This window comes from Castor canadensis, chromosome 2 (genome assembly GCF_047511655.1).
Source record: "Castor canadensis chromosome 2, mCasCan1.hap1v2, whole genome shotgun sequence".
NCBI lineage: Eukaryota > Metazoa > Chordata > Mammalia > Rodentia > Castoridae > Castor > Castor canadensis.
The window spans coordinates 198110018-198130213 of NC_133387.1; the positions used below are offsets into that span (position 1 = coordinate 198110018).

Below are 20196 nucleotides of genomic sequence, written 5' to 3' on the forward strand. Positions count from 1 at the left end.
AGAGAAATTATAATAGTGCATTCAAATATACCTAAATTAAAACTTACCAGACTCTTTTCTATTAAACATGGGCTGTGGGAGAAATGGGTGCCTGAGTTACAAAATAATATGAGACTGATTGCAGCTTGGTTTACACCATGGGTTCCAGCTGTGGCTTGGCTCAGAATAAGAAGTTAGTGATAATGTATGGTGGTGGTTTTCTTTTTCTTTCTTTCCTCCTTCAGACACTCTGACACCCAAGAGACGGTGCTTTAAGAACATAATGTGAAAGAAAGCAAGAAAATGACTGTTTCAGTCCAAGTTTCTCTTGCTTTCTTACCTACCACTTGGACAACAGGACAAAACCTGCTACCAAGTAGCACCCAATGTACTTGATCACACAGCTGCAGAAAAAAGAGCACAGAGAATGCTATTTTTTCTTTGTTGTAATAATGAATTCTCTTGTCCAGAGAACCTTTCAACTAGACCAACAGAATGAAGAGGGTGATGGAGAAAGCATGGGTGGGAGCCTTTCCTATTTCTACCTGATTACCAAGGAAGTGACGTCAGGGTGAATTAAAGAACAAAGACAGGGTCTTCCTAAGACCAGGCACACTTACTGTCAGGCTCCGCCAGGCACGGAGTGTACCTTCCCCTGGGTTTCCGAGAACCTGTAGAGAGGCAGATGGCTCGTGTCCTTCGGGATCCCGATCGAGACTGAGGCTGAGGGAGAGGAATGCTTGGGTCTGGGGCAGTATGAAAAATCTATGTAGAAGAAGCATAGACAAAAGTCAATCACAGCATCATATAACAAGTTTTAGAGCTACTGCATAATCTTAGAACTGCAGGAGATGCTTGAAATAAATGTTCCAGAGTCACCATCCCTTTCTTTTCCCTTTACTAAGGACTTTCTTCTCTGGGTTTTCTATTGTCCCTCATTTCTAAACAGTGAAATTCAGAAACCTCTCACGTATGAACACATGTCTACATCAAAACACACTGACTCTCTTTACTGTAGTAGTCTCTATCCACCTCCATCATGGAAGGACATGAGCTGAGAGAAAGAGGCTGGGTTGGCCTCATTTCTCCAGCAGAATGGCTCCTGACTTCGCAGGAGAAGGTGCTATCTGCTCCTGGCTCTGAGCTGTAAGGGACTGGGCCAAGTTACTTACAAGTAGAGGAACAAGCACTGCCAATGATGCAGTGCGGGCTCGCCGCCACCGGGAGGGAGCCGGCAACCTCAGACAGCCGCTAAGGCCATTCTTCTGAGGTCTCTGAGACCCTGAGGACAAGGCACCATAATTCTCTAACCAGGACCAGATCAAATATAAATGGGATTCCGAGGAGTCAGACCTTAAATGTCTGATTGTGCTCAATGATCCAGTAACTTGGCTTTCACAGCTTCTGTAGTTATTCCAAGATCTCACTCTTGCGAAGAAAACGTCTGTAGGTGTCGGAGATAGAGGACTTTGAGACTTTTTTAGTTTGTTTTTCTGACAGTCTTACATTTTTGTCCAGGCTGGTCTCAGATCATGATCCTCCTACTCTCACCTGTCAAGTAGCTGGGACCAAAGGTGTGCACTACCATACCTGGCTTGTTTTTGAGATGAGGTCTTGCACTTTTGCCCAAACTGGCCTCAAACCACCATGCTGCTCCTCCTAGCTCCACCTCCAAAGTAACTGGGATTACAGCTAGGCATTATCAAGCTTCACTCACAAAGAGAACTACAAAATGCTTCTGAATATGAATAATAAACTGACTTACACAAATGCTAAAGAAGAAAACCTCAGAAGAAACTGGTGCAGAAGAAAAAGAAACAAGCCTCCTGAAGGATTTTAAGAAGCACTGAGAAAATGAACAATGAGAAAAAGATGAAATCTTCAGGAAGAGGTTAATTTTCACAAAATCGACAGGATGGACATTTTGTAGTAATGTGAGATCACAATGTACAGCTCACAGACCATACAAATGCAAAATTCCACTTTAAAGGTGAGACGCAAGGTTTGACACTTGCACATAAAAATTCAGCCTACCTTTTCGTAGTGCTCTATGAGAATCTCAACCACTATGTTCTGGAATTTAATATTCATCATAGCAGCCACAGTTTCTTCCTGAGCTCTCATCAAAGTGGGGCCAAAAATGACGCCGAGATTGGAGACAGTCATGAGATTTTGTTGGCTGTGCAGTGATACTCTGCAAGTAAAGAACCAAAAAGATCTTAAGTTAAATGTTCAATAATTACAGAATATCCTTTTCCACCAAAATTATGGCATACGAAATGTCGAATATAAATACCACATTCCTAGTCCATTTCAGCCATTTCCCACTGGCACGAGTAACAGCCTTAAAAAATGTAAAGAAGCTCTTTATGACACAGATAACAGAGGGTTATAAACTGGAGTCCCTTGTGGTGCTGTAGAATATGTGACTTCTTCCTCCTCTCTCCTGCACTGTGGTGTCCCTTATTCAGTTTGCCTCTTCTAATAAATATTTAAGGAGGGAGAAATGCTAATCACCCTGTTTTGTTCATTATGCATCATGTATGTACTGAATTATCACATGTTGGCACAAATACATGCACTCATCCTGTACCATCTTAAAACATAAAAAAAAGTAAAAATTAACATTAGTCCAAATAAAGCTAATAACTATAAAGGCTAAATCATGGAAGGAAAACTTTTTTTATTTCCTACATTGAGTCATTACCCTAGAAAGACCTTCAAGAGATTGGTGTGTTCTATGGTATTTTACTTCTTTCAGGACAGTTAATAGTAGGGTAGGTGTTGTTGTCTTTGGACTAAAAAAAAAAAGAAACTACAGAGAACCTGTCTCCAGGGATCTTCATACAGACTGCACTTAATCACCACAGTGAGTCAGCTATCCCTACTGCGCACATAAAAACTCCAGAAGCTCCTGAAGTAAAAATTATGTACTTGAGGTTGTGAAAATTAGGGACACAGGTGTTATTTCAATTTGGAGCTTCTGTCTGCAGATCAAGGGTTTCCTTGATTCCCAGATAAATCACTGGTCAGCACACAGGTCTGCTCCCTCATCGTTCCTCTCTTCCATCTAAAACTTCCCTGAATGCATGCCTAGTGCCAGTGGGTAGCAAGACAAGCAGAGGTGGTCGTCACTGGTGGCTTACAAATGCAATGAAAAGTCTCACTGGCTGGAGCAAAGCAACCCCAGCAACTTTCAAGGATGACTTTGATTAGCTTACTATTTAATTTGGAAAGTGGATCCATTCTTAAAAAGGAACCTCACTCATGTGACCCATCTTCTAGTTTACCCAGTGACTCTTCTACATCACTCCAGGCAAGGCCTGGAAAGTAGAGATTTATAAAACTAAACAACACAAGATTATGTTTCTGTCTCACTGAGTAGACATCACTCACTGCATTGCACAACGAAAAGTGAGTGTTCGTGGAAAAGCCAGGCTTTTGGATTATCCATGCAACTCACAACACAAGACAGGAAGCCTTGGCTCCTCATTGACTGAATGTTGTATCCAAGAGAGCCTGAGTTAAGAAGACCTTAAGAGTAAGAACACGTTTCAATCTAAGTTTCATTTTTATATACCCAAATACTATATATTAATTGCTTAGTATATAGCTTGTCTAATGACAACCTAGCAATGTGTGAAAGCAGTGAGCCTGTCTGGATTCACTGCATGACCTATCCCTTAGGAACGGGGTGAGTATGGTCAAGTGACTCCGTATCACTAGGCTTTGGGTTTCTCATCTGTAAATACATATGCCAACTCTCATAGGGCTGTTGAGAATTAAATGACATAATGGAATTAAATTAATTGAAACACAAACTGAAAATAATATTCTCCCTTGAAATTACATTAGTCTTAGGCATGCTTGTTAAAACATTATCATTTCTCCAATGTAAACAAAATGGGTATGTCTAGTACTAATCTCAGGAACAGATGTGGAAATCTTAAAATCTTGGGGTATTTGGAAAAGCAGCATTGGTGATCATACTGCACGTGACATGGAATGTTTTCAGCACCAGAATTTTCTTCATAGAATTTCCCTTTCCCTGGGCTCCTTCATGGATACAACCCTTGTATTGTTGGGTTAATAACAATGAGAAATGTAACTTGTTTGGCATTAAAACAACACAAAGGAAGTGGGTGAGGGCAGCTGTATTAGAGTAAGAAAATAATACCAAACTGTAACTTACACCCACAAGAACAAAAGAAAAGGACAGGAAACAGTAAATAAGAATGTTAATATATCAAACTCTGTCAAAATATACTTGCTCTTCTTTCTTCCCCAAGCCTCTTTATGAGGCAGTAACTATATAAAGTAATAATTTGAAAATGCACGGTTGAACTGCTAACATATGTAAGATACAGCCTGTATAAATAACAGCACAAAAAGCTGAAAGAGGAAACAAAACCATGTGAGGGTAATGTTTCCAAACCTCTGTGGAATTGTTAGTATAAATCTGAAGCAAATCCTGGTAAGACATGCATGGCAAGCCTTAGGAGAACCACGGAGTAAAGAAAGCAGTAAAGGTGAAACAGAATAAAAAGCACAGCAGATATATACACATAAAAAGAAAATATAAGACATACACCACAATATTAATAAAAACATCAAACAATTCCATTTACAATATCTCAAAAAAAATCAAATACCTAGGTGTAATCCTAACAAAAGATGTGAAAGACCTCTACAAGGAAAACTATACACTTCTGAAGAAAGAGATTGAGGAAGACTATAGAAAGTGGAGAGATCTCCCATGCTCATGGATTGGTAGAATCAACATAGTAAAAATGTCGATACTCCCAAAAGTAATCTACATGTTTAATGCAATTCCCATCAAAATTCCAATGAAATTCATTAAAGAGATCAAAAAATCTACTGTTAAATTTATATGGAAACACAAGAGGCCACGAATAGCTAAGGCAATACTCAGTCAAAAGAACAATGCTGGAGGTATCACAATACCTGACTTCAAACTATATTACAAAGCAATAACAATAAAAACAGCATGGTACTGGCACAAAAACAGACATGAAGACCAGTGGAACAGAATAGAGGATCCAGATATGAAGCTACACAACTATAACCAACTTGTCTTTGACAAAGGAGCTAAAAATATACGATGGAGAAATAGCAGCCTCTTCAACAAAAACTGCTGGGAAAACTAGTTAGCAGTCTGCAAAAAACTGAAACTAGATCCATGTATATCACCCTATACCAAGATTAACTCAAAATGGATCAAGGATCTTAATATCAGACCCCAAACTCTAAAGTTCATACAGGAAAGAGTAGGAAATACTCTGGAGTTAGTAGGCATAGGTAAGAATTTTCTCAATGGAACCCCAGCAGCAGAGCAACTAAGAGACAGCAAAGATAAATGGGACCTCATAAAACTAGGAAGCTTCTGTTCATCAAAAGAAATGGTCTCTAAATTGAAGAGAACACCCACAGAGTGGGAGAAAATATTTGCCAGCTATACATCAGACAAAGGACTGATAACCAGAATATATAGGGAACTTAAAAAACTAAATTCTCCCAAAATTCATGAGCCAATAAAGAAACAGAACTTTCTCAAGAGAAGAAATTCAAATGGCCAAAAACCCCTTGAAAAAATGCTCACCATCCCTAGCAATAAAGAAAATGCAAATTAAAACCATGCTAAGATTCCACCTCACCCCTGTTAGAATAGCCATCACTAGCAACACCACCAACAACAGGTGTTGGCGAGGATGCAGGGAAAAAGGAACCCTCTTACACTGTTGGTGGGAATGTAGACTAGTACAACCACTCTGGAAAAACATTTGGAGGCTACTTAAAAAGCTAGACATTGATCTACCATTTGATCCAGCGATACCACTCTTGGGGATATACCCAAAAGACTGTGACACAGGTTACTCCAGAGGCACCTGCACACCCATGTTTATTGCGGCACTATTCACAATAGCCAAGTTATGGAAACAGCCAAGATGTCCCAGCACTGACGAATGGATTAAGAAAATGTGGTATCTATACACAATGGAATTTTATGCAGCCATGAAGAAGAACGAAATGTTATCATTTGCTGGTAAATGGATGGAATGGAGAACATCATTCTGAGTGAGGTTAGCCTGGCCCAAAAGACCAAAAATCGTATGTTCTCCCTCACATGTGGACATTAGATCAAGGGCAAACACAACAAGGGGATTGGACTTTGAGCACATGATAAAAGCGAGAGCACATAAGGGAGGGGTGAGGATAGGTAAGACACCTAAAAAACTAGCTAGCATTTGTTGCCCTCAACGCAGAGAAACTAAAGCAGATACCTTAAAAGCAACTGGGGCCAATAGGAAAAGGGGAACAGGTACTAGAGAAAAGGTTAGATCAAAAAGAATTAACCTAGAAGGTGACACCCACGCTCAGGAAATCAATGTGAGTCAATGCCCTGTATAGCTATCCTTATCTCAACCAGCAAAAACCCTTGTTCCTTCCTATTATTGCTTATACTCTCTCTACAACAAAATTAGAGATAAGGGCAAAATAGTTTCTGCCGGGTATCGAGGGGGTGGGGGGGAGAGGGAGGGGGTGGAGTGGGTGGTAAGGGAGGGGGTGGGGGCAGGGGGGAGAAATGACCCAAGCATTGTATGCACATATGAATAATAAAACAATAAAAATTTTAAAAAAAGATGCTTTCCATCTCCTTATCTAAAAAAAAACATCAAATATGAATGGATTAAATAAATCAGTCAAAGATTAGAGATGACTGAGCTAAAAAATATAAGGTCCAACTGTATGCTTTCCATGGCAGGCATAATTTAGATTAAAAATACAAATAGGTGGAAAGTAAAAGGAGGAAGAAGATACACAATACAAGCTTGAGGAAGCCAGAGTTGTGATACTAATGTCACAGAAAATAAGACTTTAAAACAAAGAAACACTATTAGAGATAAACATAGAAATATAATGATAATTGGGCCAATCCAAGGAGAAGACACAAATGTTATAAACACATATGCACACAGCAATAAAACATCTAAATGCAAGCATCAGGATGGGCTTCTGGAAAGGTGTTCCAAGCAGACGACACATTTGCACTGAGTTAAGAATTTCTGGTCACTTGAATATTATGGGATTAAAAATATCTTAAATAGAGTGGTAAGTTTTGCACCACTAGCAAATATCCATGTATAAAATGAAAAGGTTTTTCATTTAGGAGAAATAAGACTTTCACTTTTATTTTACATTCAAAAGAAACTCTGTTTTTGTGAAAGTATTAGTTCTCCCAATAAACAGATATGCTCCCACAAACATGACTCTTCTTTAAAAATTAAGTAATAATACTTTTAAGTATTTAAAATTAGTTTAAAGTTAAAGACACCTAGCCTTTGTTTTAAAGACATCCACATAAAGGATTTTCAGAAATTACAAACTGGGTTATGTTATTTCTCAAAGCTAATTAATGAAGATTCACAATCAGTCCTTAGTCTTTGGAATCCCAATCTAGGTCACTGTTTTTAAACTCTTTTTTTTTTTTCAGCCACGTAAGGTTTACTCATTTGTCATTTTCATAGCAAGTAAGTGACTGTCTGGGCTCCCATTTCACAGCTGCTGCTCAGTCAGTGGGACTTCACTGTTCACAGGTTCAAGAAAGGAGCCAGGAACGGCAGTGGAGCAGAAGCACTTTGAGCACTCTCAGGGACAGACACTCTTCCCTGCTGGGCTAGTGTCAAAGCCACGTGAAGGGTGGAGGCATGTTAACATAACATTCTGTGTAATTGAGCAAACACATTTTATGTGACATTCATGTGGCTTTTAAAAGTACATTTAAAAAGGCCTTGCTAGAAGATTAACTTGAAGATGAGCAATGAATGCCTAATAAATAGTGTGGTTAAATTTAGTGAAGAGTTCGAATAATTCAAAATTAATACAGACCAAGTATCATGAGCTGTTATGGATCAGCAGTTAGTGATAAACTTTAAATGAGGTTGTTTCTAGTAAATTTCCTTTTTATCTTCGGTGGTGGTGGTGGTGGAATGTACGTGAGGGAGTCATATTATATCACAAAGCCTACAAATTAAGATGAGAAATAGTGTGTAACACTATTTCAAATGTGTGGCCCAACTGAGCATAAACCGAGTTAAGTTCTTGTGGCAAAAAGGAAGAGATTAATCATTGCATTGTGAATTACAGCACTCACTGAAATGGAAAGTGTCCCTAGTAGATAGCAGGTGATACACTACAGTAATTTTTTTCAGACAGTTCCATTATATACCCCAGGCAGGCATTGAACTCGAGATGCTCCCATCTCTTCTTCAGCAGCACTGAGATTACTAGAATTTAAAATTTTGTTTCCAGGATCACAAGAAACAAAGTTTTAGAGCAATATGTGCGTGTGTATGTCTTTCAATCTCTAGATAGATGGATACATCTATTAGGATTAATCTCACACAACAGCTTTGCCAGGCCACGGTACCCAGGTATTTGGTCAAACATCATTCCAGATGATTCTGTAAGGTATTTTTTGGATGAGATTAATATTTAAATGAGTACACTTTAAATAGCACAGATTATCATTCATAAGGCCCATAGGATTCATTCAAATTAACTCAAAATCTTTGAAGAAAAAAATTGAATTCCCCTAAGGACGAATGAATCCTTCTCCAGCCTTACCTCCCCCAGCCCTGCCTCCGGGTTTGAGCTGCAGCATTAACTGCTCTGGATTCTAGCCCCAGCCTGTCCTGCAGACTTCTGACTTTCAGCTTTCATTAATTAATGTGTGAGCCAATTCCTTAAAGTCAATCAACTAACCAACCTGCCTGTCTCTTTTTTCTTTCTCCCTTACACACTATTGCTTCTGTCTCTCTGGAGCACACTAATACTGACTGTCTCTCTCTGTACCTATGTACACTATTGACCTATCTGTCTTTCCATCTGCCTAGAGATTTAAAAATACAGGGATAAACTAACAGTAAAGTCAGAAAAATCTTCAGAGACCAAGAAACACTGTGAATCCAAAGAGGGAATCTCACATTTGAGTGAGTGGTTTCACACTCCCTGCTTACCACACACCAGAAAAACCTGGAAAGCTACTATACATTCCTTCATTTCTCAGTTGACATATGTTTTATCATTAACAGTTACAAAGGATATATATTAGAAATAAATAAAGGTATGCACAAACATATACACAGACACATCTTCAAAATAAACTGTCATATCAGCTTTAAAGCATATCCAACAGAGTATGATCACAACAGCAATGACACAACACCATCACATGCTTCAAAAAGAAGGTTAACATCAACAGACAAGCAAGTAGTCAAATGAAGGCAAGTCAGGGAATTACTTGACCAGATGCTTTATCAGGATGTCCAGCATCTCTCTGTTTTTCTCAGGTAATTTGTGCACCAATGCATGTACAGCCTCCACCCTGTAGTTCTGGTCATCTGACTCTGTAATGCAAAAAAAAAAAAAGGTCGCAAATGCTCCAGCTTTAATTGCATTCATAATCTAAGCATCACAACAGCCCAAGACTTCATGTCTCAAAGTGCTGCTTCCTGTAGTGTCCTCTTCCTCATTCCCTCAGGGGTAGAGAGGTGAGTAACTGTCCATGGTCATGAGGTTAGGAAGAAGAAAAGCCAAACAAATTCAGTTCTGTGAACTTTACACATGTGCTTCTAGTCACTGAACTATATCCACACAACCACAATGCATCACCTGCTGGGTTTTGCAAAGGATAGAATAAAACCTTTAGAAATGAGTTATAGCCACTGATGTAGTCTGCCTGACCCATGAGGCACTACACGACACACTAACACCTTGCACCCTCCAAGAGATTCTTTCTCATGTGAACAGAGGGGACCAGCAGTCCTCTCCTTATTTTAGATTTAAATTAAAAACAGTGTGACTTTCCCGAGGTATCAGACATCATATAAACAGGGGCTAACAGACTGTGAGCTCACACCGACAATGATAAACCTGAACTATGAGCAATCACTAGGCAAGTCCAGTCCTGTCAGGCAAAAGAAAAGATTTTGACAGGTCTGGTAGGGAAATATCGAACACTTCAGATGGGGAAGTCTAGCCAACCTCCTCTTTGTCAGTAAACAAATTCTGGGTTGACCGCCCACCCTGCCCAGACAGTGCCCCAACTCCCAGGTTTATATTGTGAGACCACCATTGTTTCTGGGCACCGATATGGGGTGAGGAAAGAGCCTGGCTCAGGCTAACCAGGAAGTCTCTCCCAAGGAGTTGGAATAGAGACATCGAAACTCTGAGCTACGTGTTGAACATAACAAAGAGATGATCATATAAAATCAGGGCTGGGGTAACTGATGGTGCCCCAAGAACATCTAAGTGGAAAGGGAGAGGAGGATGTGATAGAAACACAACAAAAGCCGATGTGAGAGATCCTTTGGAAAGAGTGAGGAGAAAAATATCACTTCCAATTTTGCAGGATCTGGATGAGGCTCACAGATAGCCTGGCCCTTCTCTGAAAGAACTCTGTGATGTTTCTTGGGCCATGAGTAACTTTTTTTTTTTTTATTAAGGTGGATTTTTCTTGCTTGATACCAAATAACTTACTTTTATTAAAAAATCTAGTTTGCCATCTAGTAAATAGGACCATCCTTGACCCAGATGAAAGATGAATCCTCATGTATAAGAACTTATTTTGGAATATCATAGCACTGAATAATGTCATCATTTGCCACAGAAGCAAGTAAAGAAAAACTTGTGATCAAAAGTTTATAACAAAACAAGCAGTTCCTTTAAGCCAAATTTCAGCCAGGTGGTTCAAATTCCACTTGTCATAAAACAAAATCTCTCTGTGCGAAAGGGTACTGGGTTAAGAGATGAAAAACAAAATAAAACAAACAAACAAAAAAACTCACTAGCTTATTATAGCCATCATTTTGCTATGAATTTGCTACAGTTCTGGGACAAGTGACTTGCCCATCCTGAGTTCTGACTTCCTAGTCAATAAAACGAGAGGTGAGATTATACACGTTCTCAGTGCTTGTACGTCTTACAAAGACAATGTAGAACGGTGAGCGTTCAGGAAACAGCTAAACAGTACAGGTGTTTCACAGGTAACGTGGTCAGCCATGAAGGCTGATTTGAAAACTAAGGTCACTCAACTTTATGTGACATCTTTATCAGCAGACAACATTTCCCGTCATTACAAACACAACTGCTTTCTTTCTTGGACTATGAAAAGTACTGTTAATTACAGTCACATCTCATACAACATAACAATGAAATGCCAGCAATGTCATATGTGCTGCATTCAGATGGCAATCTGGAACTTGGTCTCAATAGTTGTAAAGCACTATTGCTCACTTCTCACGGTCTTACTGTCCTTCACCAGACCCCGGGCTCATTTTTCGATTAAATGTAACATCATGCAGTTACGCATCTAAACAAATCACATAAATATGTGATCATATTTAATACAACATGAAGGGAAGGAGATTGATGCGTTATCTGTTATTCACCAAAAATATCTGATTATTCTCTCTAGACTCTGGAATGTAGCACGTGACTATCTGCGCATCTGAAGTCTTACTTATTTAACAATAAGGCTGGTATTAGTCACCCCAGAAGATGGAATTAGAATTCCTCATACTTCTTTCTAATCACACCAGTCACCTCAAGGGTAGTCTTGTTTTCATCAGATTTTACTGCATTAAGTAGCAAACTGTTTAGTTCACTCTACAATTCTTACTGGCTTACACACTACACTGCAAGCTGTAAAGTATCATATTGACAATTTTTAAGCAATGTGTAAAAATTGTCAATGGACATTTGTACTTGCATGTATGATACAGCATAAAACCACATCAGTGTCCACGTCTGATGCAGGTGCACTTACTAACAGCCATGATGAAATCCTTGTGCAACTTGTAAGTCATCAGTGGTTCTGCAAGGCACCTACAACAGAGAGACAAGCATGTTTTGCATCAAGGTGTCTTCTACCCCCTAAAATTTCAACGCCTCTTTTATAAACTCAGTGATTATTTTTTATCATTTAAAAAATAAAATAACGAGAAATAAAAGGATTGGGTGAATAGGCAGTATGCTAAGGAAGAGGGGTGTACGCCAGGCAATCCTAAGATGCAGACCTTAAGGGAGTTAATGCCCCTTGTCATAGTTGTATTAGGAGGGGAGGACAGGAGACCACTTTTTTCACTTTGTGAGAACAACCTTGAGGAGCTAAAATCTCAGATATGGAGACAGTAGATAGAAAAAGGGAAACAAAATCTTACTTAAATTTGTTTAAAAAATACAGAAGAGCTTTACATACAAACTTAATATTACTCAAAAAATACTAATTTGAATTAACAAAATATTGTTGCCTTTCAGGCTGTTACTGGAAAACACAAGTATGAGTTCCAGAATGTGAACTGTAACTATCACCACCTTGTGCTATTCCACCCAAGTCAGGGCTTTGAGCTATGGAGTGGAACTTGTGTGCACAGGCTCCATCAGGTCACGTGGTTACTGCCCAGAGGGAGAAGACCAAGTCCAGAACATCAGGATGTCCATCCTCTTTACCTGAGGTAGTTTTTCAGCCCACTCGTTATGGTCTTATTGTCCCACAGTTCAATATCAATGTCAATATCAGGAGGTGATTTTGGAGCTAGAAAAAATAAAAGAAAGATGTATACACTGTGCAATTCAGAATATTCCTTGTGTCATTATGAAAATGGCTACCAACGTAAGTTGGCCAAAAGAGACAGGCATTCATTTCTTGGGATACCAACAGAGTTGACTTTAGAATTGCTGACTGGGCGAGCTGGTAGACACTGAACTTCACTTACACCTCATGGAATAACAGTCTCTCCAAATTGTTGCTCATTGCTAACATGACAGGGTACTTACCCAGCATGCTTCTAAGTGCTTTTGCATTCAATTCTCACACTCTCAAAGAGGCAGGTAGTATATAATTATTCCCATGTTACACATGAGGAAAGGCTGAGATACAGAGAAGTTAAGCAAATTACTAAGGGTCACAAGCCTTTTAAATGACCAAGCTGAGATTCCAAGCCAGAGAATCTGATTATAGCATCTGTGCATCTCACTACATCACTGGCTAACCATAGGACACTTGAGGAAAAAGTCCAGCCTCGCAATAATGCCCTCACATCCTGACTGTTCATCTAGTAGAGCTTAATATTAAAGGCAAGACTGAATACAGGGGCTGAGGACGTAGCTCAGTGGTACAAAGTGAACTTATGCGTGAGTGGTCCTGGGGTCACTCCCAGTGCTCTGTCCTCCCTAAGATGAAAGCAAACATGAATTTTTAATATTATTTGAGAAGACACAAAGAGAAGCAATCACCTATATCTCTGAAAAATCTCAGGGATTATGTAATAAGAACACAGAAAATTAAGTGCTTGCTTTATCCAAAACTTACAAAACGTGGTGTTCATGAGTTTCTGAACTTTGGAGTTCACTCCTCCTATTCGGTATAGGCCTAAAATGGTGATGCCTAAAGGGAAGGAAAATCACAAGAAAACAGCCTGAGAAATAGCTTCCCAAGTACAGAACATTAAAATCCAAGACATACGCCTTGCCTGTACAGAATCAGAAAGCTACTTAGCCAATTCTGCAGTTCAACCTTAGTAAGCTTATGCCAGAAATACCCGTCAGACATGTATTTCTCAGAGGGGACACTGGGGACACTGAACAGTGATTTGAAAGTCTTTGAAGATCTTCAGGGTAGCAACATAAACCTGCCCATTGACCACTATTTTGAACAGAAAAGAATCAAAAGCGGGAAGAGGTGACCAGTATTCCTCATCTTCTATTTCTTCACGTCATGGAGTCCTGCAGCTCGAGCAGCTCTGTTTCATTCGTATCTTCATTGTAAAGGCAAGCAGACAAGATTCAGAGAATTCAAGGAGCCCACTTAACTTCTCAAAGCTTCCAAGTGACAGCACCAATTTTCTGAAAGTACGTTTACAGAGCTCCAAGGTTACGATGACTTTTGCTTTAAACGAGTTTTTCTGGAAGTGAGACTATGTAACTGGAGTGGGCTTCAAGACAGGTGTCATGATCAGAAGAGGGAAAAGGGAAAAAAATGGACAGTGACTGAAATCAGTAAGGGGAAAAAAACTGAGTAGGAAAAGAAACGGAAGACAGGCCACTTAAGAATCTTACTTGCCTCCCCACTACTTGAAAAAACTTAAAAAGGTGCTTACAGTAAAAGATAATACATGGCCCACCAGTAAGAAGTCAAGTGAGGGCCGATTAGGAAAATTTATGAAAGCAGTAGTATAATTCTTGGTAAACTGAAGTTCACAATATAGGTATCTGTGTGTTTATGTAATTTATACGTTATAGCATTCTTAAAATTAATCTCATGTTAATACTCGAAAGTACAGAGCCATCATTTTCTACTCTGAGATGTGGGTATGTAAGAGTGGGACCTAGGATAGCAACAGTGTGCCTACCAGGTGACACTCACCTCTTGTTTCCACAGCTTGGATGCATTTTCTCACAAAGTTGAACCCTGCTTCATTCAAATACACTGAAAGTAAGAGACGATCTGTTAAATGCGGTGAACTTCCATCCCCCTTTCAGTTGGCTCTGCTCACTGTGCCTTTAAGACCTAACAGCATAGGGGAATTCTGGCGAGGGTCTTTCTTTCATCTGGGGTAAAAGTAGAGCAGGGGGCTCACGCTCACAGTAACGGTATTGGTCTGCTCACTGGGGAGCACAGATGCTTCTCAGATGGTCTGCTATACCGATTCTGCCACCTTTCCCTAAAACTCCAATACCTGCCCCTGTTTGTTTTTCTAGATGACAGAAGCAAATGCAGTAACGAACCTTTATGGTGTGTGCAAAGTTGTAATGAATAAAGGCTTTCATAGATTCTTTCCCATGGAACTCTCAAGACACCATGAGAATCTTCAGACAATTCACTGGCTAATGAAAAACGTCACCTCTCTCTGTCCTCAGGCCTAGACTGGGTTCAACGTGGCTCTGCCAAGTCCAAGCCCAGTGCTGTCTAGGCAGTCGCTTCCTATTCAGTCAAGTATGCTCAGTCAGTGCAAGAAAAATTCCCCAAAGGCCCGAGATTATAAAATAGCATATTATTTTCATTTTTGCTAATTTTCTTTAAATTTATTTTAATTTTTTATGATTGTAGGGCCAAGATCAAATTAAATTACTTATAGAAGAAAAAGCATTTAAGAATACAAAGTAACACCTAGAGAAAAAACTCAGAAAATCTTTGTACTATAATGAACATTTTTATCACATATGGTAGAAATAAATTTTTTTTTAAATATTCTAAATCAATAATAAATGAATATAATTCAAACCAATAAAAATTTAAGACTGGCTTCCATTAAAAATGGTGACTAATGAAAGTAGAAGAGGAACTATTAGGGAAGAGGAAGGGGACCTGGGAAGGACATAAGAAGTAATGGGGTGAATGTGATCAAAGCACATTGTGTACATGTGTAAAAATGTCACAATGAAAGCCATTATTTTGTATAATTACTATACACAAAAATAAGAAAAAATGGTGGTTAAATACATTTGTGTGGTTCAACACAGATCCACAGGCAAAAAGTAGACACCGAAAAATATGATTAAAGTCAGGAAAATAATCAGTGACAGATTAAAACACAAAGACATCCTTGACGGAGAAAGTCAGTGGGGCTGGGATGAGGCTCAAGAGGTAGAGCACTGCCTAGCAAATGAGTGACCCTGTTCAAACCCCAGTACCAGCAAGGAAAGGGAAGGAAAGGAAGGAAGGAAGGGGGGAAGGGAGAGAGGGAGGGAGGACAAGCTTGCCCACTTTAAAGGCTGGGGACTGGTTCAAGTGGTAGAGCACCTGCCTAGGAAAACCAGTAGAGGTGAACTGATTAACAAATTCGAGAAATTTTGAATTTTGTGGCCCCAAACCAAGAGACAGTGACATGGAAGGCTATTATTAGGACATTGTGAGCTATTTTATCAAAATGCAGAAAAATGAAACTATAAATGTTTCTATTATCCTAGGAAAAACCCCATAAAGATGTATGCAAACTGTCATTAAGGAAAAGAGGACTGGAAGTATTAAAAAGTCATTTTTATTCACTGAACTTCGGAATTATGCGATAATTTTAAAGTATATGCTGGGTGCCAGTGGCTCACGCCTGTAATGCTAGCTACTCAGGAGGCAGAGATTAAGAGGATCATGGTTCCAACACAGTCCTGGGCTGGCTTCAGAAAAACCCATCACAAAAAAAGGGCTGGTTCAAGTGTAAGAGTGGAAGCATGAGGCCCGGAGTTCAAACTCCAGTTCCACCAAAACAGTAAAAGTAAATTTAAAAAAGTATATAGTTAGCACTTGAAAAATAATTAGAAATAAGAACGCCTATGCTAAAATATGTGTGGCTATCGTCAGAAATTGGCTCATGTGTTTCTTTGCTCTTGGTATCCAACGTCAAGACAACAGAAGAGAGTGGACGCTCACAGTGAACTCCACGCAGAGCAAGAAGGGGCCCCTGGATGAGTCACCTTTCATTAGAGGACCTGCATGAGAATGGAGCACATTTTGGGCAGCAAAAGGGATTGTTTGCTTCCAATAACTCAAAGCATCAGGCACAACATTACACATGTATACTTAAAAATAACAAGCACAGGAAATATGCGATGGTGAGGCGAGGAATCTCTTATCCATTGTCATTTGGTAACCACAACAAAACCTAAGACCAAATGTAATCCTCGGTAAAAATGATAGACTAGCATTTTGTATCAATTAAAACTGTAAGTCACTGACACTTAAAATAGTAGTTGAGATCACATTTTTCAACTTTTCAATAAAGAAAAGATTTATTAACAGGAAAAGGTTATTTTAAAAATTTCAATGAAACATGCCTTTGACAAAATGAAAGAAGATAGTTGTGATATATAAAAATATAATTTTTTCTTAGATGTTCATTTTGAGAAAAATAAGCAATAACCAGGCATCTCTAAGGTATGCTGAGGTCTTTGGCTGTGATACCAGTCTGCTCTGAGAAACTGGTACTGCAGGTGGGCTCCTTATGTAGCATAAAACCTTACTAAAGTCAGTCGGTACAACTGCAAGGCCATTCACAGATGCTGCAGTCTTCACCCCATGCATCTCGAACTTGGCTTTCTTTACATGAGTACATGCATTGTTATCAGTCAGTTCAGAAATGTGGCAAGAACAATCGGGCATTTTCATTTGTTGCCTTTGACCATCCTTTTGCTGTGTCTCAAAGAGCAGTTCTATGGTGCTGAGACAAGGCCCAGTTTGTTCAGAGCCAGGGGAACTGGGGTTGGTCCTTGCTCTAGCAGTACTGCTGTATGAATGGGAGCATGTCGAGTAACTTTTATGAATGAGTGCCTTTATTTTATAACATGAGGGAAGTGACAGAAATGTAACTGCACACCTATAATCCCAGCACCAGGGACGCAAAAGACTGCAGACTGAGATTGCTGACCCCCCAAATTTGCTGCCCTTTCCAGCAGGAAGATTATAGGTCTCAGCACCCTGAAGACAAGCTTGGTGATGTCCTATATACTGCTTAATGAAGTAAGAATGAAAGTAACATGTGTCACTACCCAGCAGACACCAAGAGTCAGTATGTGCCTGGCTCTGTTTTCATTTGTCACCAAACTAGATCAGCAGTGACAAAGAAGGCTACTCTATCCATGAGTTTCAGAGTGAACACAACGAGAGAGCCACTGCTGACCTACATGGACAAGTGCTACAAACAAGATCAGAACCTTCACTGCTGCGGCTTCAGAGATCTGAGGATCTGCCTAACCTGTGCAGTTCTAATCCAACTATGCACAACTTAAACAATTTGCTGTGGTGACAAGGATTCAGAAAACAAAGGCAATCTTACACATTAGCTTTTCCTTCCTTAACTGGAAAACAGCCCTTTTTTGTCTAATTTTATCAATTCACACAATAAAAGCAGCCCAGAGAAGAGTAGCCGCGACCATTCCTGGCAGCTTGGCAAGGCTCTCCTCAGCAGTGCCTCTGTTGAGGTGCGAGAGGAAGACAACATGGCTTAAAGGGGCTGTCTCCTGCTGAGCACGGCAGTTACCCTCACTCTGGGGAAGGCAGAGGCAGGACGATTTCAAGCTCAAGGCCAGCCCGGACTACATACACAGCAAGACTGTCTCAAAACAAAACAAAACCAGTTTGCTTCTCAGTGACTTCACGTCACAAGTCCTGCGATTTCTTAGGAAAATCAGAGGCAAGACCCATGTGAAGGTACTGTATTCAGTTTGTCAGCGCTAATGAAAAGTCAACCGAAGTAGGTTTTCTATCCCCTAAAAAGAGAAAAACTGCTCTTCCTTAGTGGACAGATGAGGAAATGTTACTAATAAATCAAAACGCACCCTTCAGAAGAGCGAAGTTTATCCTAATTCCCCTTCAGTGAAGATTCAGTGCTCCTGTGCAACAGTAAGGAGAAGTGGTGCCCATCCTATAAAAAATAAGTGTGGATCATTGAATCAGTGATCCATGGCTGCTCTGAACTCCAAAAGCAGTCTGAATGACGGATGGCTTGCTCAAGTGCCTTCTCTGAGGGCCAGATCACATCCTGCTAACAAAGCTGCTTTTGTGAGCTCTCCCCAGGCTTGGCCTGTCCTCCAGCCCCATGTCTCCCTGTTTTAGAGAAGGCTGGAGGGACATTCAGAATCCAACTGTTACCAAATTCCCAGGAATTGAAATTATGTAGTATTAATGTTATTTGGTCTCCAGGGGTAGAAGCAGAAGACAGACTAACTTAATAAACATAATTCATTCAATCAAAAGTTAAGTTTAAACATTTTTCCCTCCAGAAACTGTTTAGGGCTACAGCTTTTATTGAAACCCAAATAAAGTTTCCATAAGGCAGTTTAGCAGCACAAAAGCTATTAATCTCAACAGAATTCAAATAGCAGTGGCGAAAAGAAAAAGAATGGCATTCTGCAGAGTCAACAAAACAAAAGTCCTCGTACTCTCAATTTCCTACTGATTCAAAAACCTACCTTGCCCTTACAGATGTAATCTACACTGCCTTACACCACATTCTCAGGGTTGACGAAACAAAGTGATGCTCATCTTTAATTTCTCATTGCCTGTTCTAATCTGGCATTTCAGATTAGAAGACACAGACGTCTAATTATCAGACTAACTGTGGCATTCATTTCTGTGAGTGCATTTGTTGGTGTTTACAACACCCACTGGACCCTTCTTCTTCTTCCTGAAGGATAGAGTTAACACTCCACAGCACTGGCCCACATTAAATGCCTTCATCCTGCTCTGCTTTTAAGGGGCACTTGAGCTAGGACCCTCTGTGATAGAAACAAAACTGTACCTGATCAGAGGTCTAGGGGAGGATGTGGGAAGGACAGTGATGCCTTGGATGCCTGAGAACTTCTAAACCAAACCATCTAAACAGCAGCACAAAACCCAAGAACATCCGTGACAGATGGCGACTGCCTAGAATAAGAAAAATATGCTTAATTTTTCTATTTGTTGCTGGGAAGAACACATGCCCTAGACACACACAGTCACTGAAACAGTGGCTAAACTTAAGGTTGTTCAGAAACTTCAAAATTATCTTCGGCTCCAGTCCCCTCAGTTTTCTCTGAGGATTGAATGTCAGGGGGGCTTCACCGTTAGACAACTAGCGTGTTTTTCATTAGTGGAAGCATCAAGTCAAAGGACTTCCTTCATCTTATTCACAACACCTGTAATACAGCAGGTGTGTGATGCCACAGAGCTGAATGGACTGCACCAATGACATCTAAGGACCTCTTCTTCCACAACTATCACTCTGTCCAGAGGCAGCGTCGAAGGACAAGCCAAAACGCCATCACACAAAACTCACGCTTCAGCAGAAACAGGGCTCATGGTACCAACAGAGAATGCCAGAGAAAAAAAGCCAGGAGAAAAATTAACTTTTTGCCATTGTTAAAGACCAGTCCTAAGACAGAGATTTGGGGACAGGAAAGGTATGTCAAGAAAGATGATTTGTTTCCTTGAAAGATGAGTTCAAATGGCAGAATTATGAAGAATTATCAGTGAGCTATTTTTTTCAACAAAATATTCTAATGGCACAGCTTGAGGACTGATTTAACTCTAATCTCAATTGGATGGCCCCTGTTCAGTATTGATTACAGATATTACTGCCTTCAAAATGAATTAGTCCCCAAAGTCATATAATTCAAGAAAATAATACCATAGCATATCTTACAACCAGAAAAGTATTTGTAGAC

At 39.8% G+C, this 20196-nt stretch overlaps 1 protein-coding gene across 8 annotated transcripts in view; it reads right to left on the reverse strand.

The window, feature by feature from the left end:
* Arhgap42 (Rho GTPase activating protein 42) overlaps positions 1–20196 on the reverse strand; it is a 232319-nt gene that overhangs the window by 22850 nt on the left and 189273 nt on the right. For 7 of the 8 annotated variants that reach the window (XM_074066847.1, XM_074066848.1, XM_074066846.1 and 4 more), the window contains 7 exons: positions 14426–14488; positions 13373–13447; positions 12511–12595; positions 11828–11886; positions 9302–9407; positions 2014–2173; positions 600–744 (listed from right to left, as the gene is read on the reverse strand). In XM_074066847.1, coding sequence (XP_073922948.1) covers positions 600–744; positions 2014–2173; positions 9302–9407; positions 11828–11886; positions 12511–12595; positions 13373–13447; positions 14426–14488 — 693 coding nt within the window. Of the gene's footprint in view, positions 1–599; positions 745–2013; positions 2174–9301; positions 9408–11827; positions 11887–12510; positions 12596–13372; positions 13448–14425; positions 14489–20196 lie in introns of those variants that run through there. The other variant, XM_074066852.1, reaches the window with a different exon arrangement.